Source organism: Neofelis nebulosa, chromosome 10 (assembly GCF_028018385.1).
Source record: "Neofelis nebulosa isolate mNeoNeb1 chromosome 10, mNeoNeb1.pri, whole genome shotgun sequence".
In the NCBI taxonomy this organism is placed as follows: domain Eukaryota; kingdom Metazoa; phylum Chordata; class Mammalia; order Carnivora; family Felidae; genus Neofelis; species Neofelis nebulosa.
Window position 1 is genome coordinate 23,189,888 of NC_080791.1, and position 16,440 is coordinate 23,206,327.

The following is a 16,440-nucleotide window of genomic DNA, read 5'->3' on the forward strand; positions in this document are numbered from 1 at the left end:
ATAACAAGCTGGACACTGAGGGTCTACTCTGCTTGTCCCTGTTGAACACCCATCCCCGTCCTGAGAAACAAATCCAGAGATAATTACATACAAAGTAATACTTGAAATTGTTTCTCTTGTAATACTTCCATATCCAAAACAGGTTAGCATATCTATTTTATTTCTAGCCAGACTGATGTAGGCCGGCCAACCCTTGCTTCTCAGGAAGGACAAAATCGTTATTCTAAACATGTATGTATAAAGTGAAAGTGTCTTTTTTCTAAGAGGAAGGTGGTGATAATGAAAGGTAGTCATTTTTAAAATACCCTCATTTAGCAACACACGTGTCGGCAACCCTGCGTTTATTGTATTGTTATTATTAGGAAAGTTATATTGGATTCTGAAATCTTCATAAACTTGAAGTTCCCATGTTTTAGCCACTTAAAAAATAAACATGGACCGAATCTGTTTAGAGTGTTTCAATTCAATTACATTGCACTTCATTAATTGCAAAGTAATTACAACAGTGGCGAATGCCTTCAAAAAAGCAGAGGGGGCTGTGAGACCTTACGCAGAGAGACGCCACATTTCTAGGCTAAGCTTGATAGCAAAGGCCCGCACAATCGTAGGCCCAGCAGTTGGAAAGAGCATGGCTCAGCACGCTGGGGGGCCTCGACCTAAGCCAGCATGAGGCACGCGTGCACAATTAGAACGCCAGCCAGTTTTTCCTTCAGGACTGTGCGAGTGCCTAAGAAGCAGTGGGGTCTGATGGTTCCGTCACAGAATCTGCCCCGCACCCAGGTATGACCTTGGGCAAGTTACATAACTGCTCCTAAATTAGGAATGATAATAGCGCCCCCCACGAGGGGTTTTGTCGGGATTCGCTAAGAGGATTTTGTGGACGTAGTGGTCACTCGGTAAACGTTAGCTATTGTCCTACTGTGAGAAGGCCCAAAGAGGACGTAACCAGAGATATTTGGGCTAGATATTAAAAAGAACTAACTGATCCGAAGGGCTGTAAAATCCTAGATGATTCAGCGGAGGCATAGCAACCAAGTGACTTTAAGGCAAAAAGCAAGCCATGAACGATCTGTGGTTAATTGATTGTGGCCTTAAACAGGCAAGCACTGCACGCAGTGACTTCTTGGGATCTCTTCCAGACTAAAGGTTCCTGGAATGCCTTGGCCTACTGGCAGGTTTCTAAGACTACAACAGTGATGTCCCCTGCTATTGAGAACCCTGGGAACAGCTCAGCTTCATGGTCCAGTCATATAAATCTGATAAAAATAGGTGCTGAAATACCATCCCAGAGTTGCTATTTTTAAAAGCATCTGAGATGCTGGATTGGGTTTATTTCTTCCTCACACGGCATCTTGCTGTTCCCTCCTCCTGGTGGGCAGGATGCTAACGTGGCACATGTGAGGGACAGGAGCCAGAAGCCTGTGAGGCACATTTGTCAAGCGGCAATGTGCCTCCTACCCACACCCGCGGCCTGGCAAGGAGGAGCCTCCGGGGCCAGGGCTCCCCAGCCCTACGTGCACCTGCCCCTTCAGGGCCCCTCGCTCCCCTGCCTCTTCCCTCTGCTACAGAGGCCCCTCTGGTTGCCCTAGCAGAGGTGTCCTCCAGTTCCTCCACCGTGGAGACAGAGCCACAGAGCTAAAGGGAGGCAGAGGAAACAGGAACGGAAGCAGCGTGGCTCAGAGGGGGACTGGGACCCAGATTGCCATCCGTCAGGTTGTCTTGACCTGAGCTTGGCAGAGCAGAGCCAGCTTCCGGGAAGAACCTTCCCCCAAGAGCCAAAGCCCTGCTTGCTCCATCACACAGCCTCTTGCCGAGCAGTGTCTTGCAAGGGTGCGAGGAGCTGGGAGGTGCTCAGATGGCTCCAGAACCCCTCACCTGGGGTCTAAAGGCACCCGATTGCTTCCCTCCTGCCCCACTGGTGATAAGGCTTCTAGGCAGCTAGCAAAGCATCTGGTTGTGCCATTAAGAAACTGAAGGGGAAAGAAAGATCATGAGTAAGCACATTGTGGCCGAAGGGGAGGAGTCAGAATTACAGTTGGCTTCTGGGCACCCAGTAACCAGGCCCAGGACAAGCTGGGGGAGGGGGAGGGGAGGGGACCTGAATACTCTTAAAGGTTAGAGAAGGGAAGCCGCCTGCATAATAGAACGACACACACTTGCAAAGCACAAGAGCTTGAGAGCAAGTTCCTATCCATTGCCTAATTTAATACCTTTAAACACAGTTATTTCCTTTTTTTAATGTTTATTTCGTTTAGAGAGAGAGGGAGAGAGAGAGACAGCGCATGGGGGGGGGAGGGGCAGAGAGAGAGGGAGACACAGAATCTGAAATAGGCTCCAGGCTCTGAGCTGTCAGCACAGAGCCCGACGCGGGACTCGAACTCACCAACCATGAGATCATGACCTGAGCCGAAGTCAGACACTTGACCGACTGAGCCACCCAGGCACCCCCTCCATTTTTTTTAGTAAGGTTTTTTTTTTGGGGGGGGGAGGTGTTGTTTGTTTGTTTAGTAAGAAAACTAAAGCCATGTGATGACAGAGGCAGATTCGGGAATCAGGTCTCCAGTATGAGAGCAGGCCCTTCAGTTCTAGTCTCTGGCAGAGCGAAGTTTACATGGTTCACAGCAAGAACAGCAAACTGTGTTTAGATCTCATCCATCAAAGAGTTAGCAAAGTTTAGAACTGGGCAGATTCTCAGGTCAGCTTGGCCAGACTTACCCAGGTGCTTCTGGTGGTTGCTCACTCTCTTTGGACCAGTTTTCCTATGTGTAAAAGGAGAGCCCCCTGTCCCCTGGACTTGCTCAGGGCAAGGACTTTAGTCACTGGCTTCTTTCCACCTAGGTTAGCTCCAGGCCTGGAGCTGACGTGCAGTAAGTAGCTGTTGAATGAATGCTTGCCTGACCAAGCCAAAGGCACCATTCAAACGTAATGATGTTAGACAATGGGGAAACGCAGGAAAAAAACACCTTTGTGCAAGGTGTGATTTAGGACAGAACGGTCACTTGTGGAAGAACTTGGAGGCCGCCTCTGTTAACCCAAGCCTTCTCCACTTTGCTCCTGCAGAGCCGAGCAGCCCGAGGCACCTGTTCTCAACAGATAAGCCCTTCAGTTTCATCTGCAGTGAACCTGGAGTTGGCACTTCTCCGAACCCCCTTTGCATTTACCCTCAGTGACTCATGCCCTGACACTTAGTCACATCCTTTCTTGCCTTCTTCTTGAACAGAAGTCCTTTGTAAGCTTTCTCTCCCTGGCTGGATGGTAAGCTTCTTGGAGACAGGGACTGGGTCTTAGACTTTCCCTGGAGCTCCTGGAGCCTCAGGCACCAGGCTGTTCACACTGGGGGCTTGGTAAATACCACTCACCTAGGAAAAGGAGTGCCTCGGGGGCTGGGGGCTGGGGGCTGGGGGCTGTGGGTTGTCCTGGCGGTGACTTCTGGACTGCTGTTTCCAGGTTTGATTGGGGATGTCTGAGCCCAACCAAGTAGGGTCAGGAGCCTGATGGCGACAGGATGCCTGACGCCTTCAGTAAGGAACAGAAACTGAGAGGCTTTCTCAAGGCCAAAATAGGTGTGCAGAAGAGGGGTGCAGAGAGCAGTGTGGGAGCTGCAGGTGCAGACTAGGGCAGAGAAAGGCCCAGGTCTCGGTCCAGGGCACCTCACCGCTGTGCCCTGGGGGAAGGGGGGAGGCTCCCGGAGCAAGGCCCTCCCTCTTCCGTGCCTCACTTTCCCCAATGAGGGAAGGACGCTGTTCACCACGTGGGAGAGCCGAGAACCCTTTGTTGGGTCTCATTGTTCCCAGGAGGGTGTGCGGAGGCTGCGCTGGGCACATCCAGCCTGGCGCCACTCACACGGAGGCAGCGCCCGCCGGGCTCTACCCTCACCCCATCCGGCCTCCCCTTCCGCCCCTCCGCGCCCCGGCCCCCTCCCCCGCCCCCGGTCCCGCCGCCCTCCCCCCCCTCCCCTCCCCTCCCCTCCGTGGCCTCCGCTGCTCCCACACACTCCCCGGCCGGCGGGCGTCGGCCCCGCCCGCGCGCGGCAGCGCCCCAGCTCTTCCTCCTCCTCCCCGCCCTTCCTCCTCCAGCCCGCCCGCTCCCCGGAGTCGGCTCCCCGGCCGTGTGCGCAAGCGTGTCCGGCCCCTTCCCCGCCCCCCGCCCGGGCCCGGGCCCGGGCCCCCGCCTCCCCGCAGGCGGACTTGCCCGCTCCCAGGCCGGCCCCGCGCCCGGGACAGGGACCCGGTGGAGCGGAGCCGCAGCGCCAGCGCCGCGCCGCCAGCCCGTGCGCCTAGCGGATCGGAGCTGTGCGCGAAAGTGTCGTGCCCCGCCCCGCTCCACCCGCGAGGGTGAGTACGCGGCGGCCGGTCCCCGTGGGGCCCGGGGCGGGGGGAGGGAGGGCGGGAGCGCCGCTAGGGCCCGGCTGCCGGGCCCCCGGCCCCGCGCCGCGGCGGCCGGGGAGGTGGTCGGCCCGGCACGTGGGCGCAGCGCGGGGCCGGCCCGGGTGGGGCGGCCGCAGCCCCAGGATCCCTTTCTCTGGACCAGATTTTCGCGGGAAGCCGGTGCTCCTCTCTCCCTCGGAGTGAGCGAACGGGATGGTTCTCTTCTCCGGAAACTTTCTAGCCCCCACCCCTGCGCCCGGGCTGAAGAGGCGTCCCCACCTTCAGCATCCTCTGAGCCAGGGTTTCTCGCAGCACTGCCCCCATCGAGTCCAGAAGATCGGGTGGGCTGGCTTTGCTAGAGGTGACAGGCTTTGCTGGGTCCATCTGTGGGCAGGACTCGCAAGGTCGCCCAGCAGAGCCCGAAGGTGGGGGTTGCTGGCTGCAGGCTGGCAGTGCCCGGGATACCAGGTCCACCTTGTGGGGGGCCTTTGGGCCTAAGCCACGGTGCCTCCGAGCTGCTGGGTGGTGGGCAGTGGGAAGGGGTGGGTTTGCGGTGAGGGTGGGGCCCCAGGGTGCGACAGGACCCCTGGGCTCAGCTGTCTGCCCCGGGTGCCTCCCTGGGGCCCGTGCTGGCAGGGACCTCCTGGCCGGCCCAGGGTTGCCAACATGTCCGCCCGGTGCTGCCCCCTCCATTTCCAGTCTTGGGGGGGGAAGCTCCGTCTGGGCCATCTAAGGCCTCATGTACTTCTGCTGCTTCACACGTCCTGAGGGCCTGGCTTGGGGGGCTGCTGCTGGAAGACAGGGGGGAGGGGGCGTGTAGGCAGCGTTCAGGTGCTCAACTGTGCTTGTCTGACCTCATGACCACCCACAGGCTGGCACCCCCACTGGCTTCTCAGGGAAGCCTTGCTTTCCACCACTGGAGGGAGGCACAGCGTTGAAGCCAAGTTCAGGCTGACTTATTCTTTGTAGAACCTTGGGAACGGGCCTGGTAGGGGCTAGGGTGTCACTAGAGGCACAGACCAATACTGCTCTTTCCCGAGCTGCGTCCTCTGCCGGGCCCTGGCCCTGGCATTTGCCAGGGCGATTTTAAATGTGTTGATATGTGCTAAGTGCTTTGAAAGCTGCCTGCACAGAGGAAGAGGTATGTAAGTGCTGTTAGTGATGTTTCTGCCACACTTACTCTGCAAAGCTGCCCCATAATTCCAGAGAGGTGGGGAGGCGCCAGCTATTGGGACCTGGAAATTACCTCGTGGGGGATTTTTCTCTTTGCTGGAAGCTGGTCTGGGCATACCCTCTGACCTTGCTCTGCTCCTGTCTCCACTCTAAACCCTCTCTGTGCCCTGTCCCTCAGCATTGTTAGGCTGAGTGGGAGATCTTAGGCTGTCTCGTGGGTCCTGGGTTTCATCAAGCAGTTGTAGGAGAGGCAGGAGTTGGGGCCAGTCCTCCACCGACCAGTCCAAGTTGAGGGGTTAGGAGGGGAGCGTAGCTGAAAGAATGTAGGAAGGGAAGGTAGGAATCGTCTGCTTGGACTGTGGGCTAAGAGGGCTTCTGTAGCTCAGGTGTGGGTTACTGCTCAAGACAACAGGGACCCCCTTTTCTGAGAGCAGAGACCCCGGCCATGGAGGCCGGCCGTGTCTTCTGGGCTGTCTTCTCTTTCCTCCCTCACCTCCTTCTCTACCCAAAGCACTTCGCACTCCTCAGAAACAGAGTTTTTTGTCCCCTCCACCCTCTCAGCCCTTTTAGGATCCAGTTTTCCGGGTAGAACCAAGAATCTGATCCTTTCTGGAATTGTAACAGATCTTGGAAGCCCCCCCCCCACACACACAGCAGAGAAGTTGGACCCCCTTTCTCTGTTCTGGCTTAACCTGTGGTCATCCCATAGTGACCCTACCCTGGCCTGGCCTCTGCCCTGCATTGGGTCCCCCCTCGGGCCCTATCTGGGCATATTCTATGGGTCTCGCCTTAGAGAGGCTGTCCCAGTGGAGCTATGAATTCCTCCTCTCAAAATGGCTCAAAAGTTTACATCCTCTGTCTTGGCGAAGGGGTCACTGTATCTTAGAATAATACAAAATGGTTCCAGCTCACAGGAGAGGGAGAGGCTCAGCCTCCTGAACACGACCCTCCAGATCAGTGTCACAGAACATTCTAGAGTCTGAGGGTCAGGTCTACAGATTGAGATCAAGGCAGGCACCAGAGCCCAGTTGAGCTCCCGAATCCCTGGAGATGGGCCCTGGGCTCTGGGAGGGTGGGGGTGGTCAGGTAGTGAGGGGAGGGCCCTCAGGAAAAGGAGAGCACTTGCTCCCTCCCTGCGGACTCCTTAGCTGCCCTCTGGTTAGACATTTCCCCTGTGGCAGGCAGCTGCTGTTTCCCTGACCCCCAGGGCCCTCCTTCCTTCTCAAGACCTGGGACCTTGATCTGAAACTTTTGGTTGCCTTGACAAAACAACTAGGCTAGGCAGGTTTTGGAGCTGTAGTCACTTGTTCCCCCATCTCTCCTTGGTTGCCCCCTTCCCAGAATGCTCAGCACTTCTGCATATGCGTGTTCTGAGGGACCCTGGGTACGCTGCTGGCCACCCCTGGCCTCAGAAGCACCCCTGACCTCTACCACATTCCCTGTGTGTGTGTGTGTGTGTGTGTGAGAGAGAGAGAGAGAGAGAGACACTATTTGTGCTACAGATGGAGGAAGTGGTTGAATGTAGCTGTATGTGACGCCTGGACCCCAGCCAGTTCCCCTGGGGCCCCTGATGGGTACCCCTTGAGCCCAGCAGGGGCTGAACTCTGCCAAGGGGTCGTGTGGGGTCGCTTGCTTTTCAGGGTGTGAGGGCCATCGGTGTCCAGAACTGCAGGTTTTCTTCTGGTCTTGGCCCCTTGCCTGGGACCAGCAGACAGGCGGCTCCTGGCACTATCTCACTATCTCTGCCCACCCTGCCCCCTGCAAAGCTGCCTGTAGAAAGATGGTGTGACTACTCTAGAATCCGAGGCCCTGGCTTCTGCCCAGCAGGGAAGAGATACTGCTTTTGGGGCTGAGGGGAGGGGCGGGCCTAGGTGAAGCCCTCCGTGTCTACCTGGGCCTTGAGCGGGAGAAGGCCTGGCTCTGGAAGCCCAGAGGAGCTGTTATAGGATAGTCCCTTCCTCCTGCCTGGAGCTTCCCTCCGAAGCCCAGCCGAGTGGCTCAGGGGCTCCAGGCTCTTGTTTTGCTGTGTGGGGTGGGGAGGGTGGTGATGGCTGGAGAGGACAGGGACCGCTTTGCAGAGTGCTGGGCCCACACACTGTTGTTCCTGCCTTGGATTCCACCCCTCCTCCAGGGTGTGGGATCCAGGGGGCTGCTGCAATGCTCCCCACCCATGCCCCCCACCTGCCCTGTGTCCTCTGCCCTTGCAGCCTCTGTAAAGACCTCCTTAGAATAAAAAAGACTTAGCAGATAACAAAAGTAGTTACCATTTGTCAATCAAGCACTTTTTAAAAGCCTGGCCCAGTAAACTTACAAGAAAAAAAAAAAAAGGTGCGCTATACACTTATTTAAATCATGTAAACCTCACACAACCCTTTCTCTCAGCCCATTTATAAACGAAGAAACGAAGAAACGGAGCCTGGAGAAGTGTAAGCTGCATGGCCACGGTCACACTGCTCGGGGAGCAGCTGAGCGGAGACTTTGTATCTAGTCCTGTTTGGGAAACCTGCACTTTCCAGCTGAGTCCAGCACTGCTCCCCCAAGCTCCTCCTCCCCTTTCCTGTGATGGCTGAAGAGTCTCAGAGGTGTGAAGGGCTTTGCTCAGGGCCACAGTGTATCAGTGACTAAGGCCGACCACAGCCTCCGCCTCCTGATTCCCAGCCAGAGCCCTTGCGCACCCCACATCTCGCCCTGCCCATTTGCCCATGTGGCCCCCTTCCTGTGAGTGCAGGCACTTTGCTTGTCAGCCCCCTGTGGTCCGCAGGGCAGGGCGGGGCTGTCCTCTCTCCCTCTCCACCCTCCCTCCCCACCGCTGGCCCTCCCAGCCCCTCCTAGCCCCCACCTCTCCTGCTTCCCCCGGTAATTGCTTCCATCTGGCCCGCCTGCCGGCTCCTATTCCTTTGGAAATGCAGCGGCTCCCCCAGCTGCCGCCCACAGGGCTGCAAGGCCTCCTCCGGCAACCGGGGCCACACGTGGAGATGGGGAGGGGCCCTACAGGTCCGAGCAGGGGGATCTGGGCCAAGGCGGCTGCTCCGGGGTCTGGCATCCCCACATTCCTGCCAGACAGGAGCACCTTTGCTCCAGGGTCCTTGCTTGACACCCGCCCTGGCCTGGCCCCGGCCTGGAGAGGTCCTGGTGGTGAGCTTCCCCTTCTGCCTCGCAGCTTCCACAGTCCCCTCTGCCCTTTGCAGGTGCACAGGTCAGGAGGAGGGAGGCCTGGCTGGAAGCGACGGCAGGAGAGAAGTGGGCACCAGCGCGGGCACGCTCTGGGGATGACTGCTGGGGGGTCCTGGGAGGGAAGCAAACAGGGCAGTCAGGGTGGCAGAAGCTGAGGGGCTCGGGAGCTCTGGGCAGGTGAGAACGGGGCTGACTCATTTCCCTTGGTCCCAGGCCATTGACTCAGAATCAGCAGAACTAGCAAGGAATCCTTATATTTTGTGTTGATATAGAATAAAACCTGCACATTCTAACAGTGCATTTGACGCTTTGTTGACTCCCTTGCCTCAGGCTCTGCCTAGGCTGGGTGGGGAGGGACACCAGTGGGGGTCTTCTGGTGTGGCCATCTGGAGGCTTTGGAGCATGCTCCTGCCTGTGGAGGGGACACGTTCCCTATCGTGGAAGATGCGTACGCATTGACTGGTGACCTTGACGGGGACAGGCCAAAGGAGATGTGGGCATAGCAGGAGCACGTTTGTGGTGTGGATCAGATCTGAAAACTTTTAAGGCATTTTCTCGCTGAGATTTTAGGATTTTAGTGTAGAGCTCCCGGAACTTGTCTGTCTTTTTTACTGCTATATTCTTCATGCCTGGAATGATGTCTAGCAAATAACAAGTGCTCAGTAAATATTTGTTTGATAAATGAAAGGAAGACACAGCTTGGCTTTTCTGACTTTGTCTTCACTGCGTTCCTGTTTTTCCTTCCTCCTTTTCTTGGGGCAAAGGCAGTGAGCAGACAGGTGAGCTGTTGGTCAGAGAAGGGCCTGGCCGCCTGGGGTCTCCCCCTCCGCCGGGGGTCTCTCTGGGCACCCGGGAGGCAGGCAGGAGCCCCAGGTAAGGATGGGCAGGCTTCTGCCCCCCTGAGGAGAGCAGGCCCCTCCTTCTACCTGCCCTGGGCTCACTGGGTCCCCTCCCTTCCTGTTTCACCTCCTCAGCCCAAACTTTAAGACCTTGCACAGACTGGCCCTAAGGAGCCTCTCTCAGGTGTCCTCTCGGGAGGCACGGTTCACCCCTGTTCTTGCTTCTACCCAAACAACTACACTTCTCTTCTTTCTCCATATTGGGTTTCCACATAAAATTCCCTTTGAAAGTAGGACAGAGGGTTTCTTGGCTCTAAAGAGTTTTATTTGAAAGCCCCCATCCAGCCACATTAAGACTTTTTATTTTCCCAGGAGCACGCCATGTGTGTTCTCACCTCCTGGCCTTTGCTCTGGCCGGCCCCCCGGGTATGGCCCGGGTGCCCTCGGTAGCCATCTTCCTAAATTGCAAGTGTCCGTGGGCATCCAGCCCGAGGCTGTGCTCTCGGAAGCCTCCCCGGCCACCCAGCACACTGCCACCTCCCCCTGTGCACCCCGCTCCCCTCAGCTCCCAGGCTGGCCACGTTGTGCAGGGACGGTGGTGTGGTACAGGGAGCGACGGCTTGACTCCTTTCCCGGCTGCCCAGCCGTGGGCCCGACACAGAGCCTCGGTTTCCCCGGAGGAGCTCACACTTCTGAACGAGAGAGCGTTTCTAGTGACATCCCAGTGTGTGGAATCCAGCACTCTGCAAATGCTGGCTGCTGTGTTTTCTGTGGTTCCAGGTGGGGCCCAGACACTGACAGGTGTCTCCCTGCCGGCCCAGCAGCCAGGGGCAGGTGGCCAGGCAGGAGCCGGATGGCATCCTTGGTCTCCTCTCTGTCTACTCCCCAGGTCTGTGACCTCAGGCAGAGCCGTGGCCATTATTCGTTCTCCATCAGCACATCTGTTAATTGGGCTAATAGTATCTGCCCCACCTCATAGGTTTGTGAAACGAAATGAGGTAAACAAGCTGGCAGAGGCCTCAGAGGTCACCATAGGGCAGGATTGCGACTGCCTTACCCTGGTGTCCCCAGCACCTGGCACCGTGCTGCCACACGGTGGCCTCACAGTAACTGTTTCCTTTTGCAAATTAGGGAGCTGAGACTCAGAAAAGTAACTCGCTGGGGTGTTGTTGTTTTTTTATTGTTGTTGTTTTAGTAACTTGCCCTTGGAGGTCACAGAGTGTCTCTCCCCACAGGTAGGAAGGAGACTGTCTCAGGAGTGACCCCCGCTCTCTCTGCCCCTCCGTCCACCTCTGCCTCTGTCTCATCCCTGTCTCTGAGGTCCTGACGTTATTCGGGCTTTCTGTTCTCCAGGCCCCAAAGACCCAGGACTGGGGAGGCTGAAATCCCCGGGGCGTGGCTGGTGGAGGAGCTGGTGGACTAGGACACCCCTGGAAATGTCCACTTCTGTCCTGCTTCTCCCAGACTGGCTCTGTCCTCCCAGGGGCTTAGCCAAGGCCTGGCTGGGGAGAGTGCGTTCAGGGAGAGGGGGAGCCCGTCCTCCTGGGCTGTTGGGCCCTTCTCGCCACACTCACTGTCCCCCCACTCTCCTCTGGTCCGCTCCTGGGTCCTGTCTTTTTCTGTCTTTTGTTGACCGTTTTCTGCCTTCCTTTCTTCTCTTTTCCTCCCTCTCCCTTCGTGTCTGACATCTGTTCTTTCCCCCGGGGTCCTCACCCCCCTTGCCTCAACATCCAACTTGTCCTGACACTGGCAGCCGGACTTCCGGTGGCCGGGGAGGTGCCCTGCTGGGCTGTGGAGGCTCAGGAGAGCCTGCTGTTCTTGGCAGCTCCAGCATTTTCTAGTGAGATGGCTCTTCCAGCCCCTGAGCTTGGTGAAGGGACGGTGCCAGCCCAAAGTAAACTCAAAGTAAACTTCAACTCAGCTCCCTGCCCCGCCCCCCGTCCCCCCCTTCCTGGACACCGTCCTGGTAAGGAAAGTGGGACCTTGTCCTGGAGCCTGAGGGTCGGCAAAGAAGAGCCTGGTGGTGGAGCTTCTCTGGCTTCTGACCTCTGCCCCCCGCCCTCCTCTCTCCAGAGCTCCAGCTCTTTCTCCAGAGGTACCTGCTGGGATGGAGGAGGCTGGCCAGAGCAGGGAGGAGATTTCCATTCAGACACCTTCCAGGTGAGCACACACGGCGTGTTGTGCTTGGGCCGATGTGTGTGTTCATGCGCGCGTGCGCTGTGTGTGCATGAGCGTGTCCGTGGGTTGTGTGGGAGAGAGAGAGCATAGGCATGCATCCATGTGTGGACAAGAACACGGGGGGGCCTGTGGGAGGTTGTGTCCTGTCCCCCCCGCCTTCTAGGCCTGCCACTATCCAGGCCTGCCTCTAGCCTGGCGCTCTCCTCTCTGTGGTCTGTGTGACCTTGGCTTTGCACTGGGACTGCCTTCTGTCTTGGGAGCCTGCTGGTCCCCTGCTGTGGTCCCACGCAATGGTGACTGATCTCTGGCCACCCGTTTAGCTGCCCGGGGGCCCTAGGGCCAGCGTTTGCCCCCCACCTCCCAAAATGGAGGCGTGTGGGGGCTTCCTGCCCAGCATCTCAACTCTGCCAAGGCGGAGGGAATGGGGAACAGCTGCGTTGGCCGATTCCGGCTCCGTATGGATTTGGTTTGACAACAAAGCTCCCTCTGTGTTGTTCTCAGGCCCCTTACATAACCCGAGAGTGGGGGGCGGGGGGGGGGAGGGAGGCGATGGGGGGAGGTGGAGATGGGGACAGGGAGACACCAGGACATGATGGTTGGAAAGGGGACAGGGACCGGGAGGAGGGGCAGGGGAGTGAGAGAGAGAGACCGTCGGGAAGCAGAGAGAGGAGGAAAAGTGTGCATCTTGGCCCTACAGTTCTACTTCCGGCCTCCTGATTGGGAAGGAGCTGGATTTCTGGGTCTTCTGACTTTTGTCCTGTAGCTGCCTTGTCTTTCCCTCCTTGCACCCCACCCACCAGCCCTGGATCTGCTGGGGATCTGCCTGGGAGGAAGGGTTCAGGGCTGGGCTGGAGGGCCATCCTTAGCCCCACCCTGTAGCTGAGTGCTTTCATAAAGAAGGGAGTCATTCTCCTCCCTTGCTCTCGGGCGTCTATTCATGACTCCAGGTCCCAGGCCTGGCTCTAGAAGCCCCTCTTGCTACCCTCTGGATGGCAGCCGTTCCCTGTACCCTGTTGGGCTGCTCAAGGCCCCACCTAGGTCCCTGGCCCAGTCTCCCATCCGGGACCTCCCCCCAGCTCCAGACCCTCGGGCCACCCCGTCGGAGGCCCTGTGGCCCTGTCCCTGCACTGTCCCCTCCCTCAGTAATCAGACCTTCTCTTCTTGCCATCACTGTCCCTGCAGCTGTCCAAATAGAGTGGGAAGAAAATGTTCTCTTTCCGGAACAGCTGGACTGACAGCCGGGAAGGCCAGGTGAGCTGGCCAGGCTTTGGGGGTGCTTTCGGGGGTGGGAGGTACCTTGTCCCAGGGCCCTGATCCTGCCAGGTCCTAGGCAGGAGCAAACAGACACTGGGAAGAGGGCAGGAGGACCAGTAGGGCCAGGGCCCCAGTGACGGCATCGTCTCCTGAGTTTTCTCAGGTTTTATTCCCTGTGCCTCAGTTTCCCCCAGTCCTTTTCTGGCACCAGGCTTCCTTGAAAAGAGCCTCTGGATTCCATTTGGCCCTAAAGGGTAGTGCTTGTCCCCAGGCTGCAGTGGATTAACAGGGCTGTATTCTTCTAACCTGAAAACAACAGAGGGGGGAGGAGCTGCTGGCGAGGCCCCAGATTCTCCCGGTTCTGGCACTTGGCTTGACCCCTAGCACCTCCCTTGATTCAATTTTAAGGTGTCTGCCCAGGAGGTATCCTATAGAAACTGAGCCATAACTCTGCGGAGAGATGGTGTGGGCGAGGCCCAAACCTGCTGAACGAGCCCTAGACTCTGGAATCCTCAGTCCCCAGGCCCTGACCAGCTTGTGGCTTGCCTCCCACCACCTGCCCCAGGTCTGGGTGCTGGGATGTTCCTGCAATTGCTAATGCCTCAGGGCTTGAGACAGAAAGGTCTGCTTGGGGAAGGGGGATGGCTAGGAGAGGGCTTAGGAGTTTCCCGATTTGTGGGCGGGTGGGCCAGGAGGATGGCCCCTCTCACACGAATCAGGGTTAGGTGCCTGGGCAAAGAGACCAGGCCAGGAGGATGGTGAGTGAGCACTATGAGGGTGCTGGGTGGGGCTGTCCTCCATTGGGGCAGCTGCCTCTGTCCCGTGTGTGACTGAGGTCCCCGGCTGCCTTGGGACACTCCCTAGCCCCCCTGGGGACATCCCTTTGAGGCTGTGTATCTTCCTGCCGTTCACTTTCCTGTAGCCCTCCCCCTCCCCCAGCGCCCACCTCCCCAAGAACCTCTGAGCATAACAGGAGTGTGACTCTGTCGCTGGCAGCCGGGCTTGGCCAGGCCGAGGGCCAGAAGTCCAGAGTTTCTCTTTACCCAACTTTCAGAGGTGAAGAGATCCCCAGAGGGCTGGCTTAGCCACTCCCTGCTCTTGAAGTGCTCCCTGGCTGATAGCTCCAGGGACCTGCAGCCTGACAAACAAACCGGGCTGGAGTGGGAGCTGAAGGTGAAGCCCTGTGGCCCGTGCCCTGGGCCGCAGGATGGGGGAAGAGAGCGCCCTGGCGGAGGGGGCTCAGCAGACCTCAGAAGCTGTACGTTGGGGGTGGGTGGGGTGGGGTGGGGTGGGCAGGGAAGAAGGAATGAGGGGTGTGTGCACGTGTGTGTAGGGGTCACTACATTCCTGCATGTTTCCAGGGTTGGTTTGGGGGTGTGCCTGTGGGTGAGCAGAGACGGGTGTGTTTTTGCACAGAGATGCCTTTGGAGGTTTTCGACGCGGGAGGGTCGGAACGGACCGGAGCAGGGTGGGCTTGAGAACGGTTTCAGAGTGTCCCCCTGGTGCCTCCTGGCTCTGGGTTATGGATGGAGCTGTGAGCATTCGGACGGATTTGCTGGACATGTCCCCTGTGGAGGAGCCCCAGGGGCAGAGGTGGTCCTGGGGCATCTTTGATAACCTGAGCATCAGCCGGCCCTCCAGCCAGCGTTCCCACCTGCTCTGCTCTGGCCTCTGCCCCCAGGGACCACTGCTTGCCCTGGAAGGTCTGTACCTTCCCCAGCAGCACCTAGAATGCTAGCCACCCCACCCCCTTAGCTCCTCATCAACCTTTTACTTGGAGGAGAGTCAGTTCATTGAAAGTCTTAACTGATGTGAAACCTTAAAAGGGCCTTGCTGGCTTCGCTCTTCCTTGGGGACGGCTACTGCAGGAAATGGGGTCTTGCTTTTCCTTCTTCCTGGTTTCATTTCTCAGTTAGAGCCCCCACCGCAGGTGCTACATTGCCACACGGCACTTCCCTCTTTTCCCTACCCCCACCCTCAGCTCCCCTAACTCCGTTGGGCTCCTAATAGGAATTCAGGAGCGGGTCCTCCCCCTGTTGACCTCCTGAAACCTCCATGTTCCAGAACCACCATGGCAGGACAGCTTGGATAGACAGGGGAGAGCTGTTTCCCTGCTATTCCCAGATGTTCCCAAACAGCCGTACTGATAGCCACCGTTCTTGGGTCAGAGCTAGAATGTTTTTCATTGCCCTGCACTGTCCCTGCCTGAGGACTTTGGGAGTACCTGCCCGAGACGGGAGAACCAGCAGAGGGAATATCACTTTGGAAATAAGTGAGGAGGGTACTGCTTCTGGAACTGCTATGGAGAGGGGGCGCTGCTCAGGGGAGGGGGCCCATCTCTATGCCTTTGGGATGGGACTGATCGGGGGTCTGGGCACCTTCTCTAGAACATGCTATGCCCAGAGACAGTGGCTTCTGCAGTGAGGCCTGCTCCCTCTCTCCTATCCCGTGCTTCTCACGTGACAGCAGTGCAACTCCAGTCTGACCAGTACACAGGACCTGGGTTTCGTGCAGGGCAGAGCCTGGGTGGCAGTGCTCCTCCCCCTCTGCCCGAGCAGCTGCATGTGCCCTCGTAGTTTGTGCCATGGAGACAGCAGCTGGGAGGAGAGGGGAGTATGGATGTGGTTGTGGACCCCTCCCATGGTGTCGGCCTGGCCTGTACTAAGGCTTTTCGATCTCAGGATGGCTTTCGAGGATCACACACCTCCCAAAACTTGCTCTTGTGACCTGAATTTCACAGATGAGGAATCTGAGGTCCTGAGAGATACAGGAGCTTGTTCAGGACTGCCTGGCCTGTGACTGCAGAGGTGGGATTGAACCTCAGGTTTGTGTCCAGACCCCTCTCCTCTGCCTCCAGGATGCCAAAGGTCCTTTGAGGTGCAGGGAGGGGTGGCTGAGGTTTTAGCCTAGGCCAGCCCTCTTGGGGAACAAATAAAGGGGATGTGAGGTAATAGGGCATCTTCGAGGCTCTCCTGGGATCTCGGTAGGTCTGTTGGTTGACATCAGCTCATCGTGTGGTCCAATAGCCCTGGAGCTGGTGGTGATTAAGGTGAGTCAAAGGTGGTGCAGAAACCACGCCTTCTTGGTGATAAGGGTATGTTTGTGAGCGCAGCCACGTGTGTTTGGCAAAAGTTGTGACACTTGGTGCGTCCGCCAGCCCCTGAACCCAGCCTCTAGCAGGCTCCTAGCGCCTTGTGTGCTCAGGTCTTTGCAAAATAAGGGTCTGGGATGTTCTAATCTGACGAAACTTTTCTGTCCACACTTGTCCTGCTCATTTGCTCGTTCATTTAGACATGCGTTCATTTCAGTGTTTGTCAGTTACCTACCACGTGACATGTATTAAATTTGGTGCGAGAGATACTGTCGGCCACAAGGAGTCCCTGCTTTCTTGGGGTACAGGAAATAGCGTGGTGTCACTGCTACAAAGGAAGCAAAACGGAGTGAGGAGGCAAGAC

The 16,440-nt window shown here is 57.5% G+C and overlaps 1 protein-coding gene across 4 annotated transcripts in view; it reads left to right on the plus strand.

Moving 5' to 3' along the window:
* The first annotated feature begins 4,197 nt into the window (after positions 1–4,197).
* The window catches only part of ST3GAL4 (ST3 beta-galactoside alpha-2,3-sialyltransferase 4), a 32,887-nt gene continuing 20,644 nt past the window's right edge, over positions 4,198–16,440 (plus strand). The window contains exons 1-3 of one of the 4 annotated variants that reach the window (XM_058687259.1): positions 4,319–4,334; positions 11,627–11,713; positions 12,914–12,982. In XM_058687259.1, coding sequence (XP_058543242.1) covers positions 12,938–12,982 — 45 coding nt within the window. In that variant the 5' untranslated portion in view covers positions 4,319–4,334; positions 11,627–11,713; positions 12,914–12,937. Of the gene's footprint in view, positions 4,335–11,626; positions 11,714–12,913; positions 12,983–14,112; positions 14,244–16,440 lie in introns of those variants that run through there. The other 3 variants (XM_058687262.1, XM_058687260.1, XM_058687257.1) reach the window with 3 other exon arrangements.